The following is a 27,688-nucleotide window of genomic DNA, read 5'->3' as shown; positions in this document are numbered from 1 at the left end:
AGAAAAAAACGGTAGTAATGAAAAAGAGAAGTGAAAACATCATAGGAAGTGTAATAGAAACATAACTGGTCTACAGAAAAGTAACATTATAACACCAAAAAAGAGATGTTTTGTCATGATTGTGTATAGCTTTATGAAATGATGCTACATACACAGACGGAGGGAAAGAAACGCAAGGAAGAGAAGCGAGAGATAAAACGATAATAAGGAAACAGCAAAATACAACCACTGTAAAAAATGTAATCAAAACACAACCGTTTTAGGAAAACATAACGTTATTACACGGGAAAAGAGCCAAAAGCCCCAATATGACGTCATGAAACCCCCACTTTCACGTCATAAACAAGTAGGTATCGAATTGTCTTCAATTTTTGGCGAAAAGCTCCCTTACAACATCCCGCATGCGCAATAGCTTAGAGGAGAAAAGTAGTAGTAGTGTGAGAGGTTTGCCTTTGCACCGGCTACTGATGTCGGTGTATTTGTTGTTCATTTGCAGCAGTTTTTTTGGGTTTGAAATGCTGTATAGAGCAGGAAATACCATAATAATATGCTAAAACCTCCTCCCGGTGTTTTACCCCACCCATAACCCCACTTTCCCATCAGTCCCCCTTACCGTAGGATAGAGTTGTCTCCGTGTTTCCCCCACCCAAAACCCTGGATTCCCATCGGGGTCTCCCTTACCGTAGGGTAGAGTTCAAAGGTAAATTGTAAGTTAATTACAGCCGACCGCCAAAAATTAACGTTAAATTGTTAATAAGCATCCAAAATACTATAAGAAACTGCCATTTCTCGCTAAATACCCACCGTGTACCTATAACTTAGTTCTACCAGAATTACTTACATCGCAGCTGGAAACAGCCGTTGAACTTTCGAACAAGGTGGTTAGGCAGTTAACTTTTATCTGGGAGGTGGGAGTCGTGCCTGCCCAGATGTAAACATCCCAATTTCCTTTCGGTCATTGTGCGTTGCAGACATGTTTCTTCCCTCTCTACCCTGACAGTCATTGGGTTGTTTTTTCCCTGTGGGATCTTTCTTTTACCTTGTATGGTTGCTTTGCATGTATGGAATGCAAGCCCAGGAAGGTAATAAGCCTTGTAAGCCTGCTTTCCCCCAGCATGTGTGTCCTTGGGTTGGCAGGAAGTGCAGTAGCTTTAGATCTAATTTTGATGTGGACCCGCACACCCTTTGCTCCTCTTGGAGGGGGCATGTGTGCTCTAGAGATTCTACTTATGCCGAGTGTTGCTCCTGGTTGGCTGAGCAGTGGGCAAAGTTTGAGGGGAGGAAACAGTACCAGAGGAAGCCTTCCAAGGCATCATCTGAGGGATATACAGTACTCCCCTATGACTCCCTTGGTGGCTAACCTTCGGGAACGTTTCTCTCCCCTGGCAAGCTTCCCCTTCTGGCTGCCTCTCCTTTGAAGAGGACTCCCCCTCATCTCCTTCGCTCACTTCTTCGGGCGTGGAATGACGGGGGAGGGGGGGGGCAATCAGTGCAACCTCTTCTCGGGGGGCCTTTCCTCGCCCCGGGGGGTAAACTTTCCTCCCCGAGCGAGCCCCCTGGAGAGAAAGGTGACTTCCTCCACTAACCCGACTTTTTCCACTTAAGCCTTGTACTCAAACGCTTCAGATCTCGGTTGGGGGGCTTTTCTGAAAGACATGGAAGCTTTTGGGATTTGGTTGCCAATAGAGAGGAACCTTCACATCATGCGGGAATTGAAGGCTATTCATTTAGGTCTTCAGTAATTTGCAAAAGTGACGTTCAGCAAGACAGTAGTGGTCCACTCAGACAACACCACCGCTCTGTTTTACATAAAGAATCAGGGAGGCACTCACTCCTTCCTCTGCCAAGCAACGAAGGACCTTGTTTAGGCAAGGAAGAATCAAACCAACATAGTGACGAGATTCATTCAGGGCAAGTTGAAGTGCTAGCTGGCGAGCTAAGTCATCGCAGACAGGTCCTGCCCATGGAGTGGACTCTAGATTCACAGGTATGCACCGACCTGTGGGAACTGTGGGGAAAGCTGTCGATAGACCTGTTTGCAACGTTGAGGAATCATCGCCTCCCGTTATTTTGCTCTCCAACCCTGGGTCCTCTGGCATGGGCAATGGATGCCATGCTTGACCTGTATGCCTTCCTGCCATTCAGCATGGTCAGGAAGTTTTAAACAAGTTTTTAACCCACCACAGTGCTTCAGTGACCCTAGTGGCTCCGTTCTGGCCTCGAAAGGAGTGGCTCCCGGACCTCCTCAGGCTTCTAGTGGACTTCAAGACTCCTGCCACAGAGACCAAGTCTTCTCCAACAGCCAAATTTCTGAGGATTCCACCAAGGTCTTTCCGCTCTTGCTCTGACAGGATTCAGACTATCAGCAGACTTGTCAAAGCGAAGGGCTTTTCAAGACCAGCTGCAGAGGCAGTTGCAAAGTGTAGACGCCAGTCTACTTCTAGGGTTTACCAAGCTAAGTGGGCAGTATTCCACAGCTGGTGTAGAAGTCATAACATCTCTTCTACTCAAACTTCAGTAATGCAGATTGCGGATTATTTCTGCTTTTTTGATGGCACAGGGGCTGGATCTAGGATCTAATCAGGACATCAGTGATTTGATTAAATCCTTTGACACAGCCAACCAAAGTAAGACAGACTCAGTCGCCTGGAATCTGGAAGTTGTCCTCAAGTGGCTTTCAAGTCCTCCATTTGAGCCTCTTCGCTCCATCTCTTTTAGAGACTTGACAAGGAAAACTCTTTCTTGTTGCCTTGGCTAAGGCCAAAAGAGTCAGCGAGTTGCAGGCCATAGATAAAAGAGTCAGATTCTCCCGAGATGTGGTCTGCTCTTTTACCTTGGGTTTTCTGGCAAAGAACGAGACTCCTAAGCCCTGGCCCCATTCTTTCATCATCAAGAGTTTGATGGACATTCTTGGTCCAGAAAAAGAAGAGATAACTCTTTGTCCTGTATGGGCATTGAGGTATTACCTGAACAGGACTGAGAGGATCAGAGGTCCCTCTAGTAACCTCTGGTGTTCCGTAAAAAAACCCTTCCCGACCACTTTCCAAGAATGCCATGTCATTTTTTTCAAGAGATATTATCTCCGAGTCACATGCAAGAATACGAGAGGACCTTTTATGTGTTTTTAAAGTTAAAGCCCACGAAATTAGAGCTGTCGCTACCTTGTTGGCTTTTAAACATAACATGTCCATATCTGCAATTCTTCATTCAACTTTTTGGAAGTGTAAATCAGTGTTTGCGACACATTATTTACGAGAAGTGAAGACAGTGTTCGAGAACTGCAGTACTCTGTGTCCGTTATCTGTGGCTGGCATGGTTCAGTATTGGGGGATGAAGCATAGGCATTATTCTCCTATTCTCCACCTCTTCGCCTTGATATAGGCTGTCGAGTCTTGGGGAGCCTGGTTGTACTGTGTACCTGGAGTACCCACCATCCTTTTAATGGATGGGTAATGGTTTTTTTAATTTTGTGCAGTTTTGCTAGCCATCAGATAACTCCTTTGCTGCATAATTTCCCCTGATGCTTTGCTGACCATCAGAATACTCCTTCACTACAAAGCTCCCACTGAAGTAGGCACTCCATGGTAATACCGCCACGCCACTATGGGTCAGGATGTGCACCAGCCGGAGGCAGTATCTTCCTGCAGTAGCTCTCTTACCAGATAAGGTTACAACAAGCATTTTAAACAATGCTTGCTACCTTTTCTATTTCAAAATTCTTTTCCATACTCAATTTTTTGGAGTAGAATATGTCCATGCATCCCATGTCCTGTCAATATGGGATTCAGCTATGTAATTACTTGGTAAGTTATTTATATGAAAATGGTATTTTCATAATAAAATTTAAGTTTCATAGACAGCAACCCCCACATATTTGCGGTCTCACTATTCACGGATTCGTGCACGCGGATTTCTCTGTGGAACGTATCTACCCATTATTCGCGAAAAATTCGCCCATCCGTGGTATTTTTCACTGAGAAATATTCACTAATTACAGTATATTCATATCTTTATCATGACTAAATGCATTTTTTGTGATAAAACTTATTAAAATACTAAACTATCAAAATAGGCAGTTATAAGTGTTTTTAGAGGGGTTTTAAGTATTTGCGGATTTTAGCTATTTGCGGGGGGTTGCAGTATGCATCCCCGCGAATACGGGGGGTTTACTGTACTATATACACTTTACAAGTAATTACACAATCAGAGCCCTCCCTCCTCCCCTCTCATGGACATAGGGCACAAACAAATTGAGCTCTTCAGCTGTGTTGTAGCTATACTTTCCTGAAAGTGGGCGGGGTCTTGTCACCTACACTAAAACAATAGAAGTGCTACCGCAAATTTCAAAATTTAAGCTGCTGTGGAAGTTAGAAACATTAGCTATGTAGTTACTTGGTAAGTATATATGAAACTCAGTTTTATGAAAATACCATTTTTCACAGCTAGTCTTATGTATTCCCCCAGTTTTCTGTTAGAGGATTTCAGTGTCTCAAAAGTGATGTCCTGTTCTTTTATATTATGTAAGGATTTACAAACGAATAAATGATTGGTGTTGTCCTCCTCCACTCTGCAGGTATCACAAAACTCGTCCTTGTATTTACCCCGGAAGTTAGCCTTTAAGTCCAATACTGTATACTCATCCTGGCTTTTATTATTAAGCACACATCCATTGTTTCAAGTTCCTGATGCAATTATTTTCCCCAAAGTTTTCTATGAACCTCAGCTTCTTCATTTCTTTCCTCTTCTCTTCCAAGGTCTCTTCAATTTCCTGTTTAAGTTTTATCTTTATTTCCTTTTTCATTGCTTTTTTGACATACTCTCTCATTCCTTTAATTTCTGTTATATTACACATGGTTACTATCTTTTTGTCCAGCACAGTCTATAGGGGGCTCTTAGTTGGTCTTCTGTTATCTCTTTAATTAATCTTTTCTCCTTGGTGATCTTCTGTTATCTCCTTAATTAATATTTTATCCTCAGAGTTTAATATGTTATGCAGCAGCATAATTTTTTCATACTGTATTCTGTAGGCTACTGGCCATAAGCCAGACTGCGCTGTAATTCCCTAATACGGTGTGCCCTCTGGTTGTTCGTACATTCTTCGAAGGATCCGGTATTGCATTTTCTCTAGTGTATTCAACTGGTTTTCTGATGTTACTCCATGTGTCTGTGTTGTCAAATATTGTTGTTACCACTGCTGTTTCGTAGATCTTTTGCCTCACTTCTAGTGCCATATTGCCTACTTTCTTCACATCCCCATATTTTCTCATTTAGTAAGTACTCGACCTTTTCATTTTTCGTTTTGATACTTGCTTCCTCCTTTGAGCCATTTGGTGTGTACCATTCAGCATTCGTGACAGCGGAAAGCGTTCAGACTTTCCCTTGGGAACTGGCGAAGTTCACCAGTATTGCCGCTCACCCTGAATATTATATATATATACGAGGGTAAGTCAAAAAGTTCCAGGAAAAATTGTTGAATGATGTATTTACACAGGAATGAAACAACCCAAATACTTGGTAAACAATTATCTGTGATGTAGTGATCCATATAGACTTGTTACCTCAGTCATCCTCTTGCTACCGTGGTGTTAACATCTGCTTCAGAAAAGTAATTGAACCCATGGAAAATAAGAATTTTGAGATGAGAGCTAACATCAAGTTCCTGACCAAGCTTGATTGGAAACCAGGCAAAATTATTGAAGCTTTGCAACAAGTTTATGGAGATTCCTCCATCTAAATCAGTTGTTTATGATTGGATAAAGCGATTTAAGGATGGTCGGGAGGACCTCAAAGACAACCCAAGAGAGGGAAGACCATCGACTGCAAAAATGGAAGAATTGTGGCTTTGTGCAGAATCTAGTGGATGAAGATCTTCGGATTACTATCGATATGATAGCTAATGAAACTGGGATCTCCCATGGTTCCGCATTTTCAATTTTAAATGAAAATCTTGGTTTGAGTAAACTTTCAGCACGTTGGGTCCCAAAAGCGTATCGAAGACCAACTGCATCAAAGAGCTGAACTTTCTCTTGCAGTTTTTACGAAGATTGAATCAAATGAATCAGAGTTTTTGACCGGATTGTTACTGGAGATGAAACTTGATCCATCAATATGACCCAGAAAGTAAAATTCAATCAAAGCAATGGTTACCAAGAGGTTCAGCTGCACCAGTGAAGTTCAAAGTGGCGAGATCTGCCCAGAAGGTTATGGCAACAGTGTTTTGGGACTCCAAAGGAGTGATTTTGATTGATTTTTGAAGGACAAAAACAATCACCGGAACGACTACAAAGGTGTTTTGCAAAAACTGAAGACTGCATTGGCTAAAAACGTCGAGGAAAGTTGCGCCGCAGAATTTTGTTCCATCATGATAACGCTCCAGCACATTCATCAAGGGTTGCAAGAGAAGTCCTACGGAAATTTAGGTGGGAAACTCTTCCACATCCTCCTTATAGTCCTGATCTTGCTCCTTCAGATTTTTTCCTGTTCCCAAAACTCAAGGAACACTTAAGAGGAGTCCGGTTTGAATCTTTGGATGCTGCTAAACATGCAGTTTCAACATGGTTTAATAGAAAGGCCCCAAATTTCTACAAAGAAGGGTTGCAGAGTTGGAAACAGCGCCTTGAAAAGTGTATAGAGTTAGATGGTAGATATGTAGAAAAATGATGTTTGAATTTCCTTAAATAAAGAGTATATTGAATTTTTCCTGGAACTTTTTGACAATTATAGTAATGATAGTGATCAACTATTCCGTGTAGAAGCATCTGTCTGTATGTCTATCAAGCTTTTCGTAAAGCCTAAGTTCAGAATGTAAAGCTAAAGTGTGTTGAAATCGTCATAAGGTGATGATCAGATTTATATAATTTTGAACTCTACTTCTGAATCTATACTTATATATACAGATGGCATTTCTATGTCTTGATATCGTTTAAACTGCTCTTAAAGTTTGTATTCCTTAGAACATGAAAACAAGATAACTTAGGAATCTTTGCGAAGTGGGATTGTAATACTATAATTTTTATCAGTTATGGCTTCCGGCATTGCCCAGGAGATAAAAAAAGGCAAAATGATCATGAAAATCAGTGCAACCAGTTTTAGGGCATTGTCCTTTAATTACTAGAATACTGCTCTCCGGTGTGGATGTCTGCGTCCTCAAGAGATTTACCTCTTGAAGAGAGACTGGTTCCTGGTGGTAGGTGGTTCCTAACATTAGCAGTTATGACTTGGACCACCTAAGGAAGGTCTCTTGTTTGTCAATTTTCACACACACACACACACACACATATATATATATATATATATATATATATATATATATATATATATATATATATATATATACACACACACAAATTGTATGTATGATTGTATTTGTATACAAACGTGAATTTTGTCTCTTAGACCCGCGTGAACTTATTATGTTCACAGTATCTCACAATATCGAATTCAGTTTTCCCTGGGAATAACTTATACCCAAGGTGAAATATAACTTATAATTGCATTTGCCTCGGCTCGGATACGAACGTATGCCTTTGGTGTGGGTACAGTGATAAACAGTAGATTTCGACCGTTCGGCTATCAAAGTGGATATATGTAGCTATCCACTCTACTACTGTACACATATTCCTGTCGAATTTAGGTTACGTACTGAGAATCGACATCATTCCATGTAGACCATGATAGCTGATTGGAAATTTGTTTTAGGATATATCAAGCCAGAAATATTTAATATTGGGTTCGCTATTCTTTGGGAATAACTTACACTCAGTTATTTTATTATTATTCAGAAGGTGAACCCCATTCATATGGAACAAGCCCACAGGGGCCATTGACTTGGAATTCAAACTTCCAAAGAATATGGTGTTCACTAGGAAGAAGTAAGATGAGGTAAGGGGAAATACAGAAAGATGAGATATAGGGAATGGTACGTGCACCTTCCCCAGACAGTATTCAAACTTTGGCATTTATATTTATATTCATATTATATATATATATATATATATATATATATATATATATATATATATATATATATATATATATATATATATATATATATATATATATATATATATATCTGATATATCTGACCTTGGTGTGTACAACATGTGGACGCACCGTGATAAGTGCTGGGAACGTGCGGAGAAATTTATCAACCTTGCCAACGTACTGGCAGTGGACAAAGTTCACAGTACTGGTTGGTACATAGTAACGTCGCTAAGCGAAGGCCTGCGAGTTCACCTTATCTGTGCTTGTTCGGGCAGCCGGGCTTACGATTAGTCAGTTCACTCGTAGTTCTAGAGGCCGAAGGTTCGTCTGCACCAAGGGGGAGAAGAGAAAGATGGAGTCAGAAACGGAACGAGTTTCAAAACTGGTATGACTAAGTTACGTTTTGAATATGTTCGGGGTTCTCACTCAAATTTCAAGTATTTACGGATTTATTTTTATGTTTGATAACTTGATGATAATAGGATCCTGATGAATAGCAAAAGCATTACTGGCATTTATCTTCGAGAATGTTTCTCAAAAGCACTTGTACCTTTCGCCAAGTCTTAACTGAAGCTTGAGGTTGTCTATCGACATTCTTATAAGGCTGTTGTTTCATAATTATTGCGTTCGTGACTTTCAGTGACTTAATGTTTAAGCGAGTTAGAGCTAGGACCATTTTTTTTTTTCTTGATTTGAGTATGAAGTCTTGCTTTCCCGTAATTTAATCATTTTCCCGTTGCCGTTCAGGGGTGGCGGTAACATTTTTTTTTTTTTATCCGTAACTTCCATGGAGGGCAAGGTCCGGGGTCTCGGTGTGCTGTAATTTAGGTGACTCACAAAGTGAACACTTTTGTTTATGTTCTTCATATCATCCTTTCACTCTTTGTATGTATGCAAGTATGTATATGGAATACTCATGAACGTTTTATATAGATAGTTTACAGGACATCGAAAAGTCTATAAGCTTAGAACATATTTTATTACTCACATCATTTTGATACTTTCAACTTTTTCTTTGGTGTCTGTCGAGTTATGCCATTAGATTACCTAACACTGGCATTGTGAAAAAAGAAAACGTGCTACATCACAAAAAAAAGAAGTTAAGATATCCATTTGTAGGGTTTTCAGTATAGAGTGCCAATATTATCACAATGCTATACATTATTCCTTAGTTTTGCAATAAAAAAATAATTAGTTTGTCCCTCTTTATCAATCAGAAATCTTGCAGAATATCCTGATTGGATTTCTCTAAGTGTTTTCGGCCTCTATTTTCTGCAAGTAATGTTGGGTTTCCTTTTAACGCACTGTTACTTGAAATGTAAGATAAAAACATTAGATTCTCACTGGACAGAACATGTAAATTCACATCGTTTTCCCTTTTTCTCTCTTGCTATTCCTCTCATGGCATTAGTTTTGTAATTTTGTATTTCAGTGGAGAAAATCTCTCTCTCTCTCTCTCTCTCTCTCTCTCTCTCTCTCTCTCTCTCTCTCTCTCTCTCTCTCTGTGTGTGATCCCAACCCCTTGACGAGGCGGGGGTTTAGGGATCCACTGCAGAGACAGTATTCTCATTTATGCCTACTCTCTCTGCTCTGGATCAACCAAACATTGGGACCTCTAACTCCTTTACTCCCCCTCCTATTGATTTTCCCCTTCCCTTCTTCCTCTTTCGTTGACGACCTTTGCCTGACATTGAATTATGGACACCATTGCTCTTGTGACTTTTGAAGGAGGGTGGAGTTTGACGGCTTGCCACTCCATCTGTAGAACTAGAGTACCCGACGTGGTCGAGTGAGGGGAAATTTTCATGTGCTGGGACCGATCTCCACGGACTGACGACCTTAAGGCACTGATAGTATGGTGTGTATCCAGGCGAGGATCCCAGGGCAGTTACCACTGTGGGTAACAGCTTTGTTCCTCCCCCTAGTTGGGCCTCCTTGGTGAAAGGGACCTCATCCTGGATGAAATTTATAACATTCGTTATATGGCAAACACACCTAACCCCTCTACGACTTCTGACTTCTGGCGTAGATATGGACTATTCTAAAAATCAAGCAAATTCTAAGGGGTTGGGAACTGACCCTGCTAACAATCAGTCCCCAGATTTTTTGGGCTTCTCTGACTTAGTTTAGAGACCATGAGCCAGTCTACTTCCCAGAAATCTCATCATCCCTATCCTCTTCTACCATGTCACCTGTCATCTCGGCAAATGATGCCCCATGCTCCCTTTCCACCAGTTCATCTCTGATGGCCACTTTACAACCATATGTACCACAGCGTGCCACCATAAAACAACGGAACACTACAGCATCTCTTCCTCCAAAAAACCGCCTTAAGGCTCCAACTCCATCCTCTTATAACCACCACAAAATGTCCTGCGACACTCACCCTGCTTATGTCAACTCTCTTCAGTCCCCAGAAGTGGGACAAGTACTTCATTATCCCTCCAGCCGCTCCTTACGCGAACAACACACTCCACTTTCAGAAGTGCCTGCAGAGACAGGTAGGCATGGTCAAATTCCTAACAAGAAGTGATCGCTCACGTCTTATGGTGAACTTTGAGGCTCAAGCTCGAGCAATGTCCAACCTCAAAGATTTGCAAGATAATGCCTTTCCTACCACTCCACATCCTCACCTTGACAGTTGCACTGGGACAGTGTGATACCTTTGGAGCAGTGCCCCTTTGACAATGTCAGCCGGAGTGACTGCTCAACGACCTTAAAGAACTTCTAAACGACGCCATAAAGTTCTAAATGTTAATGTTCTTGGGGACAAGAGTAACAAGAAACATCTGAAAAATGTTGCAAAGATCACATTTAAGGGGCAAGACCTCCCACTAGAAGTTTACATTGGAGGTCAACATTATAAGGTGCAAAAGTATAACCCTCCCTCACGTCAATGTCAAAAGTGCTGGCGCTTCGGCCACCCAGCCAAATTTTATAGATCACAAGCGCGCTGCCCTGTGTACAGCTCAACGGACCATGATCAAGCCAACTGCCACTCACAAGAGTGCATTTGTGCTAATTGTTCTGGCAAGCACAACATTTTTTATCAGGGTTGCCCTGTGTACAAATTTTAATCAGAAGTGGCTGCCTTTTGCTTCAAGCATGGGCTGACCCTGAAAGAAGCTAGGCAGGAAGCTCAGTGCCTTGGCTTCACCACTGTTGCCCTGGCCCAGATCGTGACATCAGCAAAGCCAACAAACAAAACCACTGCCAATATCACGCCACAACCAACCCCTTCTCCCATCTCCTATGCTTACCATCATCCCTTTCTTTTCCTAAGCTACTGCATTCCTTTAAAGTACCATCATCCACCACCTCATCTCCTCTTATCCCATGTGTGTCTCTATTAAACCCTTTTGAGGTAGTAAACTCAGGAACACCTACTTCTACATCCCCACTTTCCTGTCCCTCACTCCCAAAGGTACTCCCCTTTGCACAACCTCAACATGAAATAAATGCCAATTTAGAACAATTCCAAAGACCAATAATAAATTCTCCCCCTCTAATTTTCCCAGTCACCACCTGTTTGTCCTCCACCTAAGAAAACACTTAAAGCCAAGTCCCCTCAAGAAACCATGAAGGACGTTGAGGATTACAACGAATTTTTAAAAACTGCGAGAAATCATGAGTTTGATAATATCGAATTTAGAGTTAACTGACCTCATGAGTCGAAAGTCACATTTTAACTATTTTCTGCTCTGCGCTTGACCTTAAAGCATAGTCCACCCACTGGCAAGCGCTGTTTGTGTCGAAAACTGCGATTCCGTGACATAAATGTATATATTTTTTCTTCCTTCTTTTTTCAGCTGGAAAATACTGCGCACATGAGCCCAGATGAGCGCGAAATTTATCTGGCTAATTTCAAGTACTTCCCCCCGGGAGCAAGCAATGATCTGGTGATCAAGACTTACACTGAATGGGCGCCAACATATGTGGAGGTGAGTATTTCATTGACTGATTGGGTAATTAAGCAATATATTTATTTAATAACTGATCATTGATATTCCTCTATAATGTTTTAATATTTTCTGTTATTTATTATGTATTCCTTTATTCATTATTTTCCATTTTAACTTCTACCGTTCGCAGGGTAACTAACTTTGTTGACATAGACAACTTCCTCATAATTGAATGGCATTATAGGGAAAAATAAGTGGCACATAAATCTCTCTCTCTCTCTCTCTCTCTCTCTCTCTCTCTCTCTCTCTCTCTCTCTCTCTCTCTCTCTCTCTCTCTCTGAGGAAATATTTAAAGGAAGTAATTGAAAAACATTATTAATGAGGGAGTCATATTTGTAGATCTTCACTAGTTTTTTTTTTCTTGAGAAGGCTTTTTAAACTGGTTTATTAATAAAATATACACGGCAGAATCAACCAGAGCGTACATTTCTACTAGCCCCGGAAGAGGGCAGGGCTGTCATGCACCGCATGCGATGCGCAGTAGGCGTTACTTAACTGGGATATGAGTGACGTACTGGCTGGGTGTTAACTAGTTTATTGGTAGTTCATTTAAATGTACATAACTGCTCTTTTGTTTCGGAAGTGCGCCGTGTGCGTTTAATGACGCTGGTGATTTTGCCGACGAGAGTCAGCAAAACGCTGATTACAGCGCCGTCTTTAGTCCGCTAAGGGCGTGAGTAAGTTCTTGAATCAAGACTGAGTCGCCGTATGGGTTTCCAGGACTACTAGCCCGGAGGGTCACCACTGTAAGAGGTGAAAAGGAAAGGAGCATGGACGCGGACATCCCCTCCTCGTTCAATTGCGAATGCGATGCGAGGCCACCTTCCTCCCATCTCCCCGCGCCGAGGCGTTACTTATGTCCTTTACAGCGTCCCTTCGGCCCCTAGCTGCAACCACTTTCATTCCTATTACTGTACCGCCATTCATGCTCTCTTTCTTCTATCTTACTTTCCACCCTCTGCTAACAATTATTTCATAGTGCAACTGCGAGGTTTTCCTCCTGTTACACCTTTAAAACATTTTCACTCGAAATTTCCCTTTCAGCACTGAATGATCTCATAGGTCCCAGCGCTTGACCTAAATTCTATATTCCTTCCTTCTTTTACTGTTACTACCAAGGTCTAGAGAACACTAGCACCACCCAGAGCCTTCTCGTCAGGCACTAATAATCACGCCAAATTCAAGACAGAACTGATATCTCTTGGTCTTCCGGTCAACACAGACTCTGCGTTCAGGGGGTTACACAGGCTACGTGCTAGCCGCCGACGAAGTGGCATCTCGGGTGCCAGAAGACCAGCGTCATAGCCTGAGGGTGTTGGATGTGGCCGCGGGCGTTGGAAGCGTGGGGCTCGAACTCAGCTCCAGAGGCTTCAAGTAAGTACCATTTGCCATTTGCAGCTAATGCTGTACGTGTACGACTCGGTATGATTATTTGTATGCTTCCTTGTTTCTCATTTCGTTGCCAACGCTCGTTTGTTTGTGACTTTGCTAATTCTCATTCACCACTGCTGTTATATATAATGTTATTTATTACTCTGTGTACATTTTTACGGTATTCTAACACTTCTGCTTTGTTGCTTATAATGTTTAACATCCCTTATTTGTTATTTTTTCCATACTGTACTTGGTTTTTGTTTTTGAGTGATTACACGTAACTTTTCCCTTATTACAGTACAGTACCATCATTCTGTTGCTTAAAAGTCACCTAAGGTAAATTCAACATCATTATTATTATTATTATTATTATTATTATTATTATTATTATTATTATTATTATTATTATACATTCTTCTGAAGCAAGCTATGAACCTGCGGGATAAGTGAACTATCTGTTAGTTTACTTGCAGCATTAAACGGTGTCGATGAATTTTTCATTTCAAGCAATATCAAAGCCGACCTTTTGAAAAGTGGAATAATTGGGGAAACACAGAGGAAGAAAGAGAATAATAATACATTTCTAAAGATTAATTGCTTGCAAAGCTGCACCTGTACTGATTCACAACTTCTAGAGTATCTCGGATTGAGAAGCAAAGGTAGCATTCTTAGCACACAGCCAGGCAACTGGCATTTGATCCCCGGACTGGATGAGGAAAAGAACAGCAGGGCACATTTTCTTATAATTCCAGAAAGCCTCTGGTGACCGAGGCAGTGAATCAATCATGTACTTGATTGATATATAGATGTTGTGGTAGGTGTGGACAGTCTTCCATCAAATTGTAGGTCATTATGCCATCGTATAATTTATTTCTATGTATTTTTATCTCATCAACTTAAACCACTTTTATTTAAAATTTTAAAATACAACCTCGGTTTGAGATGAATAGTTGCCCTTGTGCCTGATAGGTTAGGACAGGTTTAGGAGAATTAGGTTGGGATCCATACGTGTCGTCATCCTGGGAAAGTTCCTAGCTGTAACCTCTTTCATTCCTTTTACTGTACCTCCATTCATATTCATTCTTCCATCTTATTTCCACCCTCTTCTAACAATTGTTTCATAGTGCAACTGCAAGGTTTTCCTCCTGTTACTCTCAGTTTTTCTTTCAGCTCTGAATGACCTCATAGGTCCCAGCTCTCGGCCTTTGGCCTAATTTGTACATTCTATCTATCTATATATTTATCCCGGAAAAGTACGTAGATGGCAACAGTTCAGACTACGTCTTCATAGGAGTGCAAATAAGCGCTAATATCAGTTTGTATGGCTATCCATGCATGGGAAGCTATTCATTTGCTACATAGCGGAGATACAAGAATTTTTTAGTAATGAAATAACAGAAGTCATTATGTCCTCTTTGTAAAAATATATACCTGTGTCCTAACAGATTAATCGACGCACTTGAACCCAGCGAGGGAATGATGAAGCGTTTAGAAACAACTGGAGTTTACACGAAGAAATACTTAGAGCTTTTAGGCGATGGGGCAAAATCTGTACCAAGTGGTAAGTATTGAGTGTGGCAGGTATATCGAAATAATATATATATATATATATATATATATATATATATATATATATATATATATATATATATATATATATATATATATATATATACACAGTAGGTCCTCGACTTGCTGCAGGGGATCTATTCCAGCGCTGTGCTGTAAGTTGATTTCCGCTGCAAGTTGGTGTTTTGCCATTATTGGTGCTTTGACAGTTCTTACGGTGCTGTAACTTGATGTTTGGCACCGCAAGTTATAGTGCCATAAGCACTGTTAACTTGAGGCCTATTCTTGCTGTTAGCAGCATAACTTGAAGCAACATCAAGGTATGGTGCTGTAAAATGCCGTTAATGTTGCTGGAAAAGCACCATAAGATTGAATCTACCGTCATTTGCTGTCACCATAAGTCAGTGATGTAACACACACACACACACATACAATGCTCCCGGTTTTACACGTTTCACATATCTGCGGTTCACACGCACACACACACGCAGTGCCCCCGGTTTTACACGTTTCACATATCTGCGGTTCACTTTGTCGCAGATTTTTATAGAACACATCATTCACTTGTCGGGGGTGTCGCAGATTTTTATAGAACACATCATTCACTTGTCGGGGGTGTCGAGATTTTATAGAACACATCATTCACTTGTCCGGGGTAATTTTCACTAATTTGTCGATTTTTCTTTGGGCCATATCACTAAAATTATCACTTAATTTTTTTTCGTAGAGCATCACTGTGCATTCACTAATTACTGTATTTTTTCATTGAAATATATGTATACTGAGAGAGAGAGAGAGAGAGAGAGTGAACTGTGGTTTTTACATCCAAGTCTAAGTACAGTACTGTATAAGGGGATTCTGTAAGTGAAATAAAGTTTCATTGATATTTTGCTTTTTTTTATTAAAGGATATTATACTGTTTGAGAGAGAGAGAGAGAGAGAGAGAGAGAGAGAGAGAGAGAGAGAAAGAAAGAGACTATGGTTTTTACATCCAAGTATAAGGACAGTATAAAAAAATGGATTCTGTGAGTGAAATAACGTTTCATTGATATTTTGCTGTTTTTTTTTATTAGAGGATATTATACTGTTTGAGAGAGAGAGAGAGAGAGAGAGAGAGAGAGAGAGAGAGAGAGAGAGAGAGAGAGAGAGAGAGAGAGATAAACTGTTGTTTTTACATGAAGTCTAAGCACAGTATAAATGAATTCATGACATTTTGCTGTTTTTTCCGATAAAGTAATATGTATCTGTTAGAGAGAGAGAGAGAGAGAGAGAGAGAGAGAGAGAGAGAGAGAGAGAGAGAGAGAGAGAGAGAACTGAAGTGTTTATACATCGAAGCACAGTACTAACTTGCTAGGGAGTCGGGACGAGAACTATGGTTGGGATTAGAATGTTGAGAGTTGCCTACATATGAAATTCGGATTTTAAATATTTTTACAGTGATTAGAGATGAAACATCAACAGTGATAAAATATTCTCTTGTGTACTGTTATAATTTGTGATAATCATAGTCAACTAGGTTGTGATGAAATACGGTACAATAATTTAGATAAATAAAAAAAATGTTGCAATGCTACCTACGTCTATCTCTCGTGAATTGCTGGATTTGTTTATGTTCGTGTTTTTTTATGCCTATGGTACAGTATTTGATATTTTCATTAAAGAAATGTAGTACTGATATATATATATATATTTATAGATATTTTATTAGAGAGAGAGAGAGAGAGAGAGAGGTGTGTTTGCTACTCAGTGTGTGCAAATCGGATTTTAAATATTTTTATGGGGATTAGATCAATACAGTACAAATGGATTCTGTCAGTGAAATAACGTTTTATAGATATTTTACTGTGTTTTCTCAGTGTATGTATACTGAGAGAGAGAGAGAGAGAGAGAGAGAATGACGGCACAAGAATTTTTTAATAAATTTATGGGAGATGGTAAGGACTAACCACAAAATGACGTAAACTAGGAACTTACTGTAGTAAATAATTTTTTTATCGCAGGTGTATTTGTACATAATCGCAAAAATCCTAACATGACGTAACAAACGTAGCATTCTGTTTGGAGGTACGTGTCCCGTCGCTCCAAACTACCCACGTATTTTAGATGCTCTATACAGTACTAGTATTATCATAAAATACGTACCTGTACAGTAAATATCATTCAAAGTCGTCTTACAACACAGGAAAATACCAATATACGTAAAATGTACACCAAGTGCTTTACAGTATGCACAGAACGATGCGCAAAGTTATGTAGGTCAAAGAAAACGTGCATGTCTGAATGATAGGGGGGACTTGGGAGTAACACTTGTAGGCTGGTATACTTAATTTTGCAACATGACTTTGAATTGATATTAGGGTGTTCTGGGATGATAGTTTGAGGTGTATTTGTGTTTGAAGTCAAGTTTAGCGATGAACTGTTAAAATAAGCAGTTAAAAGTGTATCAGCCCACTTAAGAGTAATCGTATTAGGAGAGTACTGTAATGTAAGGTTACTTTGGGTGTTTTGGGATGATGGTTTGGGCTGCATTTTTGTTTGGAGTTATGTTAAATTGTTTTAGTACGATAATTTAAGGTATATTTTTGTTTGAACTATCAAATTAAGTAGTGAAGTGTTAAAATAGGCAGTTATAAGTGTTTCAGTTTATTGGGTACAAGGTATTTGGCAGTTATAAGCCAGTTATAAGCATTTTTAGAGGTGATTTTTGCATTTCCACAGTTGGTTCTGTAACCTATCCCTGCGTAAAAATGGGGAGTAAAAATGGGAGTATATATATATATATATATATATATATATATATATATATATATATATATATATATATATATATATATATATATATATATATATATATATATATATATATATATATATATATATATATATATATATATATATATATATATATATATATATATACATATATACATATATATATACATACACACACACACACACACACACAATATACACGATTCACACATGCACAGTAAAAAAAAAAAAAAAAACTCCTGTAGAGTTTTGTCTAAAAACATGTATTAAATCTAAAAATGCAAGAGTCATGTTAAAAAATTTTCAACCCATAAACCTTGTCCACATCGATTTGTAATAGCCAAGTGACTTCCAAAGATATGAACTTCAAAATTATCTTTGTAGGTTGATCTTCGATACAGCGAACTGATAACAATGTTGTAACACTGAAAAGCACCATAGTACGACAGAAATTCTGATCAAGGACTTTCGCCACTGTTGTTCAGACACTAAAATGCTATGCAGATCTGAGAGGGAATCCATTAATCTAAAGATTGTAAGCTTCAAGTACTGGTTCTCTCCTGATGCCCAGCTTTAGAATGATTGTAATCTTTTTTCCTTCATGTTTTAACCACTCGTTTTCACTTTCTTTAGGCAAGGACCAAAAGGTTGTCTTTTTTTCAGACTTTGCACAGAAAAAAAAATAAAAGGCAGGTATATCAGCTTCGAACCTTGAATAATAGTCTTATTTGGCTCTAAACACTAGAATATAGTATTGCCATTGACTTTCTTTATAAGGGACACCAAAATGACCAGCTGTGAACTAGGAAAGTACAAGATGTCAGAAATATTGCCAGCAGTGCTGACTGTGTGACAATTTTGTTTCAGGCAACACAGTATCTAGAAATGAAATGGCCCTGTAATTTGAATCATAGATGTTTTCAAGATTCAGTTAGAAACATCACTTTTGGTCATAGCTTCCCTCTCCTTCCTTGGTTTTATTTCCGTACTGTATTACTTTAATCGTTAGAACCTCACACTTGATAGACTCAGGTTTTCTCTGTTGATTTTTAAACCATTAACATATCAGTTTCAAATACATACACGAGCATGTAGCCATGCTGAGTGTTTACTGAATACAACTGATGCACCAGTTTAGTTGGATGAATGGTGGCCGTCAAATTCCCTTGGGTGATTGCTGTGGCTGGTGTCAACTAAATCCTCTTAATAAGGAGATTTATTCTCAAAATATAGGACTACTGTTTTTGCCAATATTTGAAAAACATAAATTCCTGAACTGTCTCTCTGAATTAAAATTTTTTCAGAAATTTATACTGTACATATCTATATCTGTGGCTTTAGATTTTTTGATATAATAATTTTCTTAGCTTTGGATGTCTAATTTAATTTAGAATTAATAAATTGATGATAGTGGTATTCCTTTGTTTTTCCTCTTTTTGAGCACATATACAAGGAAAGTTAATTTTTTAATCATTTAACCCTTATATTTTTTCAGTGTCAATTGCTAAATATATTTTTTTCTTGTCCATTTTGACAATTGGCCATATGTAAAGAAAATTGAATATTTAATGACCCACACAGGAAAGAATTCAATACATATTCTTTGAGCTACGCTACACCAAACGTATTTTGAATGAACGAATCGAAATACGATTAGACCACTTAACATTCGCTTTCTTTCCTAGACGCATACGATGTTCTCGTCTGCTCCGGAGGTATGTTGGAGGGGCACATACCTGCGAAGGGTATTGATGACATGATAAGGATCACTAAACCAGGTGAGTCATGGTTGATTTAGGTTTTTTCTGATAAAGAGGGTTTAATTATTGCATATGTACCTTTTTTAAGAAGTATTCTTGACTGTAAATTTCTCATGTAATAAATAAGAAAATATTGGTATTTCTGTAGAACACTTTATCTTGGCATACATAAAACCAAATGTCCGTTTAGACAGGAATTTCATTTTCCTGCTGAATTCATAAAAAGTTTTGCTGTTTTGATTAACAGCAAGGTGACAGAGATACAGGAATCAGCTGACTGTTCTATATGATTAGGCAACCCTTGACTTGCAAGCTTCTCTTTATTCATGCAATTTCACAGGAGGACTAATCGTCATAGTCATGAGGGCAGAGTTCTTGCACCAGGTGGAGGAATATAAGGGACTTGAGCGTTACTTTGACTCTTTACAGGAGAAAGGCAACTGGACGAAGGTAATGGAATTATTTCTTAGTTCGGTAGCTATCTGCTTTTTGGCTTTCATTTGCTTCATGCATTTTCGATTCGAGATTTTAACTACACCGTGAAAATACTTTTATCCCAGGTAATGTTCCTCATCCACTACAGGATCTAGCCTGACAGAACAAGGTTAGAAGACATTAAAATAAATGATTATATATATATATATATATATATATATATATATATATATATATATATATATATATATATATATATATATATATATATATATATATATATATATATATATATATATATATACATATATATACACACACAAATATATAATTTATACATATATATTATATATACTATATACAGTATATATACTCTTGTAAAATGTAGAACGTATGATTTTTCCACAATAGTGTGATATGCTTTTTAAGTGTTATATGATTTTTCTTTATACAGGAGATGTTGTATAGTATATTCTGTATATTAGTAAAGTTATGTAAGAATGTCTTTGTAATGTCAGGTCTCACAAATATTAATGATTTAGATAACTTAACAGCGTAATTTAGATTTAATAATATCTTTCTTAGTAATAGCGTAGTAGCGGGAGGGAGAGGTTCAAGTCAGACCAGATGTTCGAGTTGTCATCACAAGTGATAAGTGCATTGACAGATACTCGCCCAGTAGCGTAAGATTTTGCCTCAGTCAAGATAAGCGAAGACTCATGTTCTTCATCTTGTTTTAAAAACATGCCAATTATTACTGGGAGCAAAAACACGTCTCCATCGATTGTGTAATGTTTTGTAAGATTGCATCAGCTGTGCCTCATTCCCCAAACGTTAATAATGACATCATCTAATTGTGTTGCTTCAAGCTGGAATCCTAAAAATGTGCTCATTTGGATTTCAGGGACTTTTATGTGGTTCTCTCTCTCTCTCTTCAAAAGAGAGAAGTTATTAATATAAAGTATTTGTATGGTCATTGATATTAATCTTTGCTTCTGAGATCTTATAACTAAAGTAATTAGTGTTTCACTGGTACCGGCGCCTATCAAAAAATGCTTTGTGAATTTCAAGCAGCTGCAATTAGGTAATGCTGTTAAAGTTTTCATAAGTTTGTTTAAGGTAAAGTGACTTTTACTCATTATTACCATGGTATAATAAGGCTGATATATTAAGGGCTTTTGCTTTAGTGAATTTATACTCCATTTTCATTTTATGTCGTGTGTAATAGCGTGTTCTTAATGTCACCTGAATTGTTTGATTCTTTGTGAATCATTTGTTTAACTGTTTGAAAATTTAACACTTTGCCATATTTTATATATTTGCAGTTCCTTAGTTATTCACATTTTATATAGTGGTGATTTAACACTTACCTACTTAGCATCTTAAGTGTTTCATATTAGTTTAACACTACATACTTGATTTAATTTTAATTTACTTAGATTTGCTTTTCAAATCTTAAGCGTTTCTTAATAGTTTAAATTTTGCCTGATTAATTCAATTTTTTGATAAATTAACATTTTTTATTTAATTCAAGATTTAATTAAATTTTATGTTGTTTTCAAGTAATAGTAATTTTTTTTCTCTAACACTTTCCACTCCTGCCTCAGCCAAGACGAGAGTGACTACTACTCCAGGTACCCGCTGATAATTAGGAAGTCGACTATTCTTACTGAGAAAGTTTTTAAAAATCTAATATTGTTTGCATGATAGTGTGAAAAGATTCTTGATAGTGGTGTCAATGGAAAGATGAATAATTTTCCTATCTTTATGTCCCGTTTTCGTTAACATAATATTGATACTCTTCACGAAGGAACGATAAGAATTTCCCAAAAAGCACGGAAAACATTTGTTAGAATGAGCTTTCCTCAGTAATTTTTGCTTCATAAAACACTAATATTCTATTTTTTCCTCTTCAAGTATGTTATATTAACATCCATTTATCTATGATTATCATTTTTCATGACTGGACTGACATCATACTAATGTTATTGAATTGGAAGCCATTTTTGTAAAATAATACCTGGCACCACATTCTAAATCGGCTGCGTTCATTTACTTGGGAAATTAAGAACGCTCTGTACCGACCTCTCTAAACAAGAAAGATGCCATTTAGGAAATTACTAATTAATTATTTCTCCTTTTCCTGAAATAAGTCCTTACTGGGGAGATCACTGATATAATAATTTTGTTATATATAAAACAAAAATATAGAAAAGAACAAAAATATTGACATAACCATAAAATACAATGTAAAAGTTTTTGTAACTACTGTGTGTGACACCATACAGTCCAATTGTTTTGAGTGTGAATTTCCTTCCAGGTCATTCTCTGCTCATGCCCTTCCAGACCTAATTAAACAAACTCGGTAGGAAATTAAGAGAAAAGGATGTACAGTATATATATTAATCTGAATATATATATATATATATATATATATATATATATATATATATTATTATATACATATATATATATGTACAGTATTTGAAGTATATTCCATTTCCTACAGAGTTGGTCCTTTGTACATAGGTCTGGCATAAGTATAGACATCAGGTGGGATCTATGTCGAAAAGAAATATAATATTATATATATATATATATATATATATAATATATATATATATATATATATATATATATATATATATGTGTGTGTGTGTGTATTTGTGTGTGTGGCACTGTGCATGAATCCACACACTCTACACCTACTCTATACCTAGAACAAAAGCTCTCATATTTCACGGACGATGGATTAGCGTTCCAACGGTTAAAAGAATATACATTTGTGAAGCCTTATTTTCTCTAACGCTTACTTTTGGGTATCCCTTTAGAAAGTGCCAACCTAGTGCCCAACTCTGATATGAATATGTGAAAATATGCACAAGTAATTCAATATATTTCAATGATTTTGCAATGACTTTATGAGTACAAATTAATTTTTTTTTATTTAAGCAATAGTTGTTTGAAATGACAGATCAGTGAATAATATATTGCTCCTGTTTCTGGATGATATTTTATCGATGGCCAATCACTCAGTTAACAGGGAATACCATACATAGTTTTCTAAATTCAGATTTACCAACGCTGTGTGAGAATTTTATAACAGGCTGAAATTAGTACATACACGCAGACATATAAAACTCTAAAACTCTCTGGATTTACCAAAAATATTCACTTTTTATTAAATGATTTCTGATGATTTATTACATATTCTTGTAAATTCTTGTAATTAACTAAATTTAAATTGTTCAAGTATTTTTTTAGCTTTTCATAGGACTTCATATCGGATATCATTGGCATTAGTTATGTTTCCATAAGCCTGATATTTGAAAAAATCTCCGTCACTTTCATAACACTATGTTCGGTCAGTGAAAAGAATGTCATGTTACTTGCAATGAATGTGTGTATGAGTGTGTGTGTGTGTGCGCGCGCGCGAGAGAGAGAGAGAGAGAGAGAGAGAGAGAGAGAGAGAGAGAGAGAGAATTCACACGGCAGTGGGGTCGTGAGGTTTGCTGGCGCCTGGGGGCAAAGCCTTTTATGGCGCCCCGAAAAGTTGGGCCCGGCCGGGGGGAGGACTATTTTCATTTGAGTGTGGTAATCTTGGCAGGAAATGTTTGCCTTCATTATTTTAGATATATTGTGTTAAAACAAAACATTCTAATTTGCATAATAATATTCTGGGACGATAGAACACAAACCGAATTTGCAAACTGAAATAGTTTATTTTACTGCAATTAATTAATCATTTGCCCTCATAAATAAATTCCAAAATGTTGATAAAATAGCTAAAATGTAGATTATAGTAAAGCATCACACTAACCAGTAACTGTTAATAACCAAAGACAAATGGCAAATTAAGTAAATTTGAGTAAAAAAGGAGTTAAACATTAGGGAATACAGGGGATAAGAAAATCATGAAAATCTACAATTTGTTGCCAGCATAGAAGTTAATACTAGAAAAAAATTTAGAATTTGTGGTAAAAGACTGAATAGATATAATGCCTGAAAAGAAAACTTATAAGAACAGAGGTGAATTAGTTCACTAACTATAAACCTTACTTTTCTTTAAAGAATGTTTAACGTGCGTCAAAATAATGAAAACAAAAAGATTGAAGTGATGGTTGCTTAGGATCAACCATATGCAAGGAAATAAGACGGTATAAAGGTATTAGAATATAAAGATAATTAGACAGATATTGATAACAGAAAACCTAAACAAAGAAAAGGATTGACAATGATTTGTAGGACATTAAGTATTAATGCACGTTACAATGTGTTGACAGTTTTGTCTTTCTAGCTTTTACAGCCGCAGATCTGTCTCTCACGTCATCAAAGTTTATTTTGTTTGCGATCTCTTGCTCTACACTTAGTACAGTTAAAGCTGACAATCTCTCTTGCCCCATAGATGTTCGCAGATGCGACAAGATAAGTTTCAACTTACTAAATGATCGCTCACAACTAGTAATTGATACTGCAATGGTCAGAAGTATCTGAAGGGCAACTCGGTTTGGGAAAACACTTTCATCCCCATATTGTGCAATGAGCAAGCAAAGTAATTCCTGTGGGCTGGTGATCAGAACATCATCTCGTGTTTTAAGCAGCATTCTGCAATCTACAATTTCGCTGAACAGTTCCAAGCCATCTAAGTCAGTGTCATAGAAACTTGCCACATTAATGCACCTTTCTTTGATGTATGCTTCATTGGTTGTAGATAGCAACTCCTTAATATCCAAAAGAAAGCCAAACTTTGAATCCAAGTTATGCAGTCTGATGAACCGTTCGCCCATTTCATTATGCATTCTGTCAATAGTACCTTTTAGCAGACGTTGCATCTCATTTTCTGCTGAGAATGAGGCCTGCAGCAGCAGCATCATCATCTCCAGTTTCCCCAGGCATTTTTTCCTCACTCTACATCGTCTGGCAATTCTCACATCCCAAGCATGACAGAGCTCCTTTGCTTTTATGATAGATGTCTGTCAGATATCCTCCCGATTAGCAAGGAAATAAACTTGCAACGCCTGGATATCTTGTGCTGCCTCATGGAAATTCAATTTTGGATCCTGCAGCCGCTTCTGGACTCTGTCAATCTTGGTAAGTAAAATGTTCCAAAAATTTGGGCAGCAAAGAAATCAAATGTCAAAATTCTGCTCAATAGCTGTGTTGCTTCACTTCTGGTATCTGTCTCATTCAAATGACTTCCAATGGTCTCTAAAAGTTGGACCAAATCCCCCACATTTTCGTGTATGGGTCGAACTGCATCAGCTCTAGCACTCCAGCGTGTTTCAGATTCAGCTTTCACAGATATAGGCAAATTCTTCTTTAATCTCTCCCATCTATAGTTCGACCTTGAAACATACACTGCCTGCACAGTTCCAAAAAATGTGACCATCACCACCTCATGACTAGCGGAATGAACCCCAGCCAAATTTAGAGAGTGGTGGTTACAGTTCACATATATTGTTTTAGGGTTCACTGGAGCAAATCTTTGTTGTACTTCTGATTTGTGTCCAGACATGACAGCAGCATTATCATAACACTGAGAACGACAGTCTTCAAAAGGCAAATGATCTTTCTCCAGCTGCTGCATTACTACATTTACCGTATACTTGTTGCATCCTTTTGGTGTACTTTAATAAATCCAAGGAAACTCTCTTTCACGCAAACTGTTTTTTTCTTTATAGCTTATCTCTACATATCTTATTATCTCTGACATTTGTTCCCCATGTGCAGCATCTGGAGTGGAATCAAGCATTATACCGTAATACGTAGCTCTTCGGATGCCATTCAGTAAAGTGCTTCTAACAGTAGATACAATAATCTGGATGAATTCATTTTGAACATCAGCAGACAAATATGAAGGGGACTTTGGATTGGACACTTTGTTTAAGCAGTATATCGTGATTATGCTAGCCTGAGCATGCTGAGATGATGGTTGATGGAATACCAGGTGCTGTCCTCACGCAAAACTTACCCTTGTAATAGCCGCTTCAGACAAACTAGCAATCGCTTCCTAGTCTAGTTTTAGTAAAATTGATTTAGTCTACCTCTGGGGCCTGGGCTCTGTGGCTACCGTCTGTGCTAACTTTTTCATACCTTGGTTCTCACGGCGTGTATAAAATTGTGAAATTGTGTTGACAGTGTTGTTGTGACTAACGTCTTTCTCATTCGAGAATGAAAAAAGGTTGCATAAATTAAAATTTCTTACTATATTTTTCGTTGCAAAAGATAAATAAATAAAATACTTTATGTATTGATAATAACATCAGCCTCAGCTTTATGAAATTGCAGAAATAATTGTTGTCTACAGTTTGTTATGCACAAAAAAAAAAATGCTCATGAAAGAAAACGAAACACTAGATTGATGGGGGGTAACTATTCAATATCTTTGCACTGACTCTCGGTCACTGAACCACTTATTTGATAAGTACGTAATAAAATTTGATAGTATAGTAATTAACACAATGATTACATTTATATATAATGAACATTAAAGGAAGTCAGTCTTCGGTAAATATAAAATATGTACTGAAAACTCATAAGTTACTGGTTTCATCACCCCCATTTCCCCCAAAATAGATGTCTTCTCAACTTCAGTTTGGCGCCCCCACAATGCTGCGTCCGGGGACTTATGTCCTCCCCAGCCCGCCCCCCGCCCTCACGACGCCTCTGGCACACGGTAGAACAGCAGCCACCAGTTCTTTTTAGCGCAGCTACTGCCAAACTGCGAATCTCCTCAGAGAGAAATATTACGATCTTTGTACGTTGTGTAAAGTACATGTTTTATATAGGATTAGGTTGAAAAGGTAAAAGGTAACATACAATTTTTTTTCCTCGAACTTCTTTACAATGAAGAATACCCTTGGAAATTATATGTTTGAAAACTGAAAGTGTTGAATTGTTTTGATACTTTCGGCCTGGGTAGTATAGGTAATTTCCGCACTGTTTTTAAGTGGGGTAAGGTTAACGTGGATATATATAAATAGATAGAGAGATAGATATACTTTAACCAAGTGATAAAGAGAAGCCAATTACTGTACTTAGCACAATGACATTAAAAGAATTACAGACGATAGAATTAGTGTTATCTAGAGCTGAATAACTTTTTTTTTTTATTAAATGAGCAATTCTCTCCAGAATTTGACTTAGAAGTGCCTTTCCATCATCTTGCATCTCTACTCATGATACTTTGTGGGTTTCTTTTTTATCCTAATAAAAAAAAACATTCTTCAAGAACCATTAATCTCAAAGGTTAGGTTTAGCAGTAAGAGCATTCTTTTAATCTGCAATGTTGAAGGTGCGAGATTTGAATAGCCTACGTCTCGTTTTTGACTTTGTATAGGTTACAGTATACTTCAGACAACAGGGCTTTCCTGTGTCGAAAAGAATCTCATATAGATTATAAAAATTATTTCAGATTCCATTGTCAGTGGAAGTTGAGTAGGTTCATGGATCTTCCTAGAGGCATCTGTTTCAACGCGACTGCGTATTTTACCCCATTACTTATGCATACTAAGGCAGAGAGCTGTAATGTTTTATCCTCGACCGTGTACATTTAGCCTGTTGCCTGTGCGTTAACAAGGTGATTCGACAGTGGAAGAACTAGTATTTTTAATGGAATTTGGTGAAAGCAATCGTTGGATGATCCTTCCAGACTAAAAGCCAGTGCTGGCATAAGGCCAGCTTAATCTAGAACGAATTAACGATAAAATAATTGTGATGGATATCAGTGCAGATTTGGCCGTTTGTCTTTATGAAACCATTTTGCCCATCTTAAAATAGTGTATCGGGAGTTTTTCGGGAATTAATGGTTCTATAGAAGGAAGCATATCAGTG

General features: G+C 37.8%; 1 protein-coding gene across 7 annotated transcripts in view; it reads left to right on the top strand.

Annotated features, from left to right (window-relative positions):
* LOC136854147 (methyltransferase-like protein 27) overlaps nucleotides 1-27,688 on the top strand; it is a 60,041-nt gene that overhangs the window by 7,275 nt on the left and 25,078 nt on the right. For 5 of the 7 annotated variants that reach the window (XM_067130380.1, XM_067130378.1, XM_067130379.1 and 2 more), the window contains exons 2-6: nucleotides 11,793-11,924; nucleotides 13,168-13,319; nucleotides 14,765-14,880; nucleotides 19,346-19,438; nucleotides 19,761-19,870. In XM_067130380.1, coding sequence (XP_066986481.1) covers nucleotides 11,811-11,924; nucleotides 13,168-13,319; nucleotides 14,765-14,880; nucleotides 19,346-19,438; nucleotides 19,761-19,870 — 585 coding nt within the window. In that variant the 5' untranslated portion in view covers nucleotides 11,793-11,810. Of the gene's footprint in view, nucleotides 1-8,211; nucleotides 8,369-11,792; nucleotides 11,925-13,167; nucleotides 13,320-14,764; nucleotides 14,881-19,345; nucleotides 19,439-19,760; nucleotides 19,871-27,688 lie in introns of those variants that run through there. The other 2 variants (XM_067130376.1, XM_067130381.1) reach the window with 1 other exon arrangement.

Source organism: Macrobrachium rosenbergii, chromosome 28 (genome assembly GCF_040412425.1).
Source record: "Macrobrachium rosenbergii isolate ZJJX-2024 chromosome 28, ASM4041242v1, whole genome shotgun sequence".
Lineage (NCBI taxonomy): Eukaryota > Metazoa > Arthropoda > Malacostraca > Decapoda > Palaemonidae > Macrobrachium > Macrobrachium rosenbergii.
This window is presented reverse-complemented; position numbering and strand designations above follow the sequence as displayed.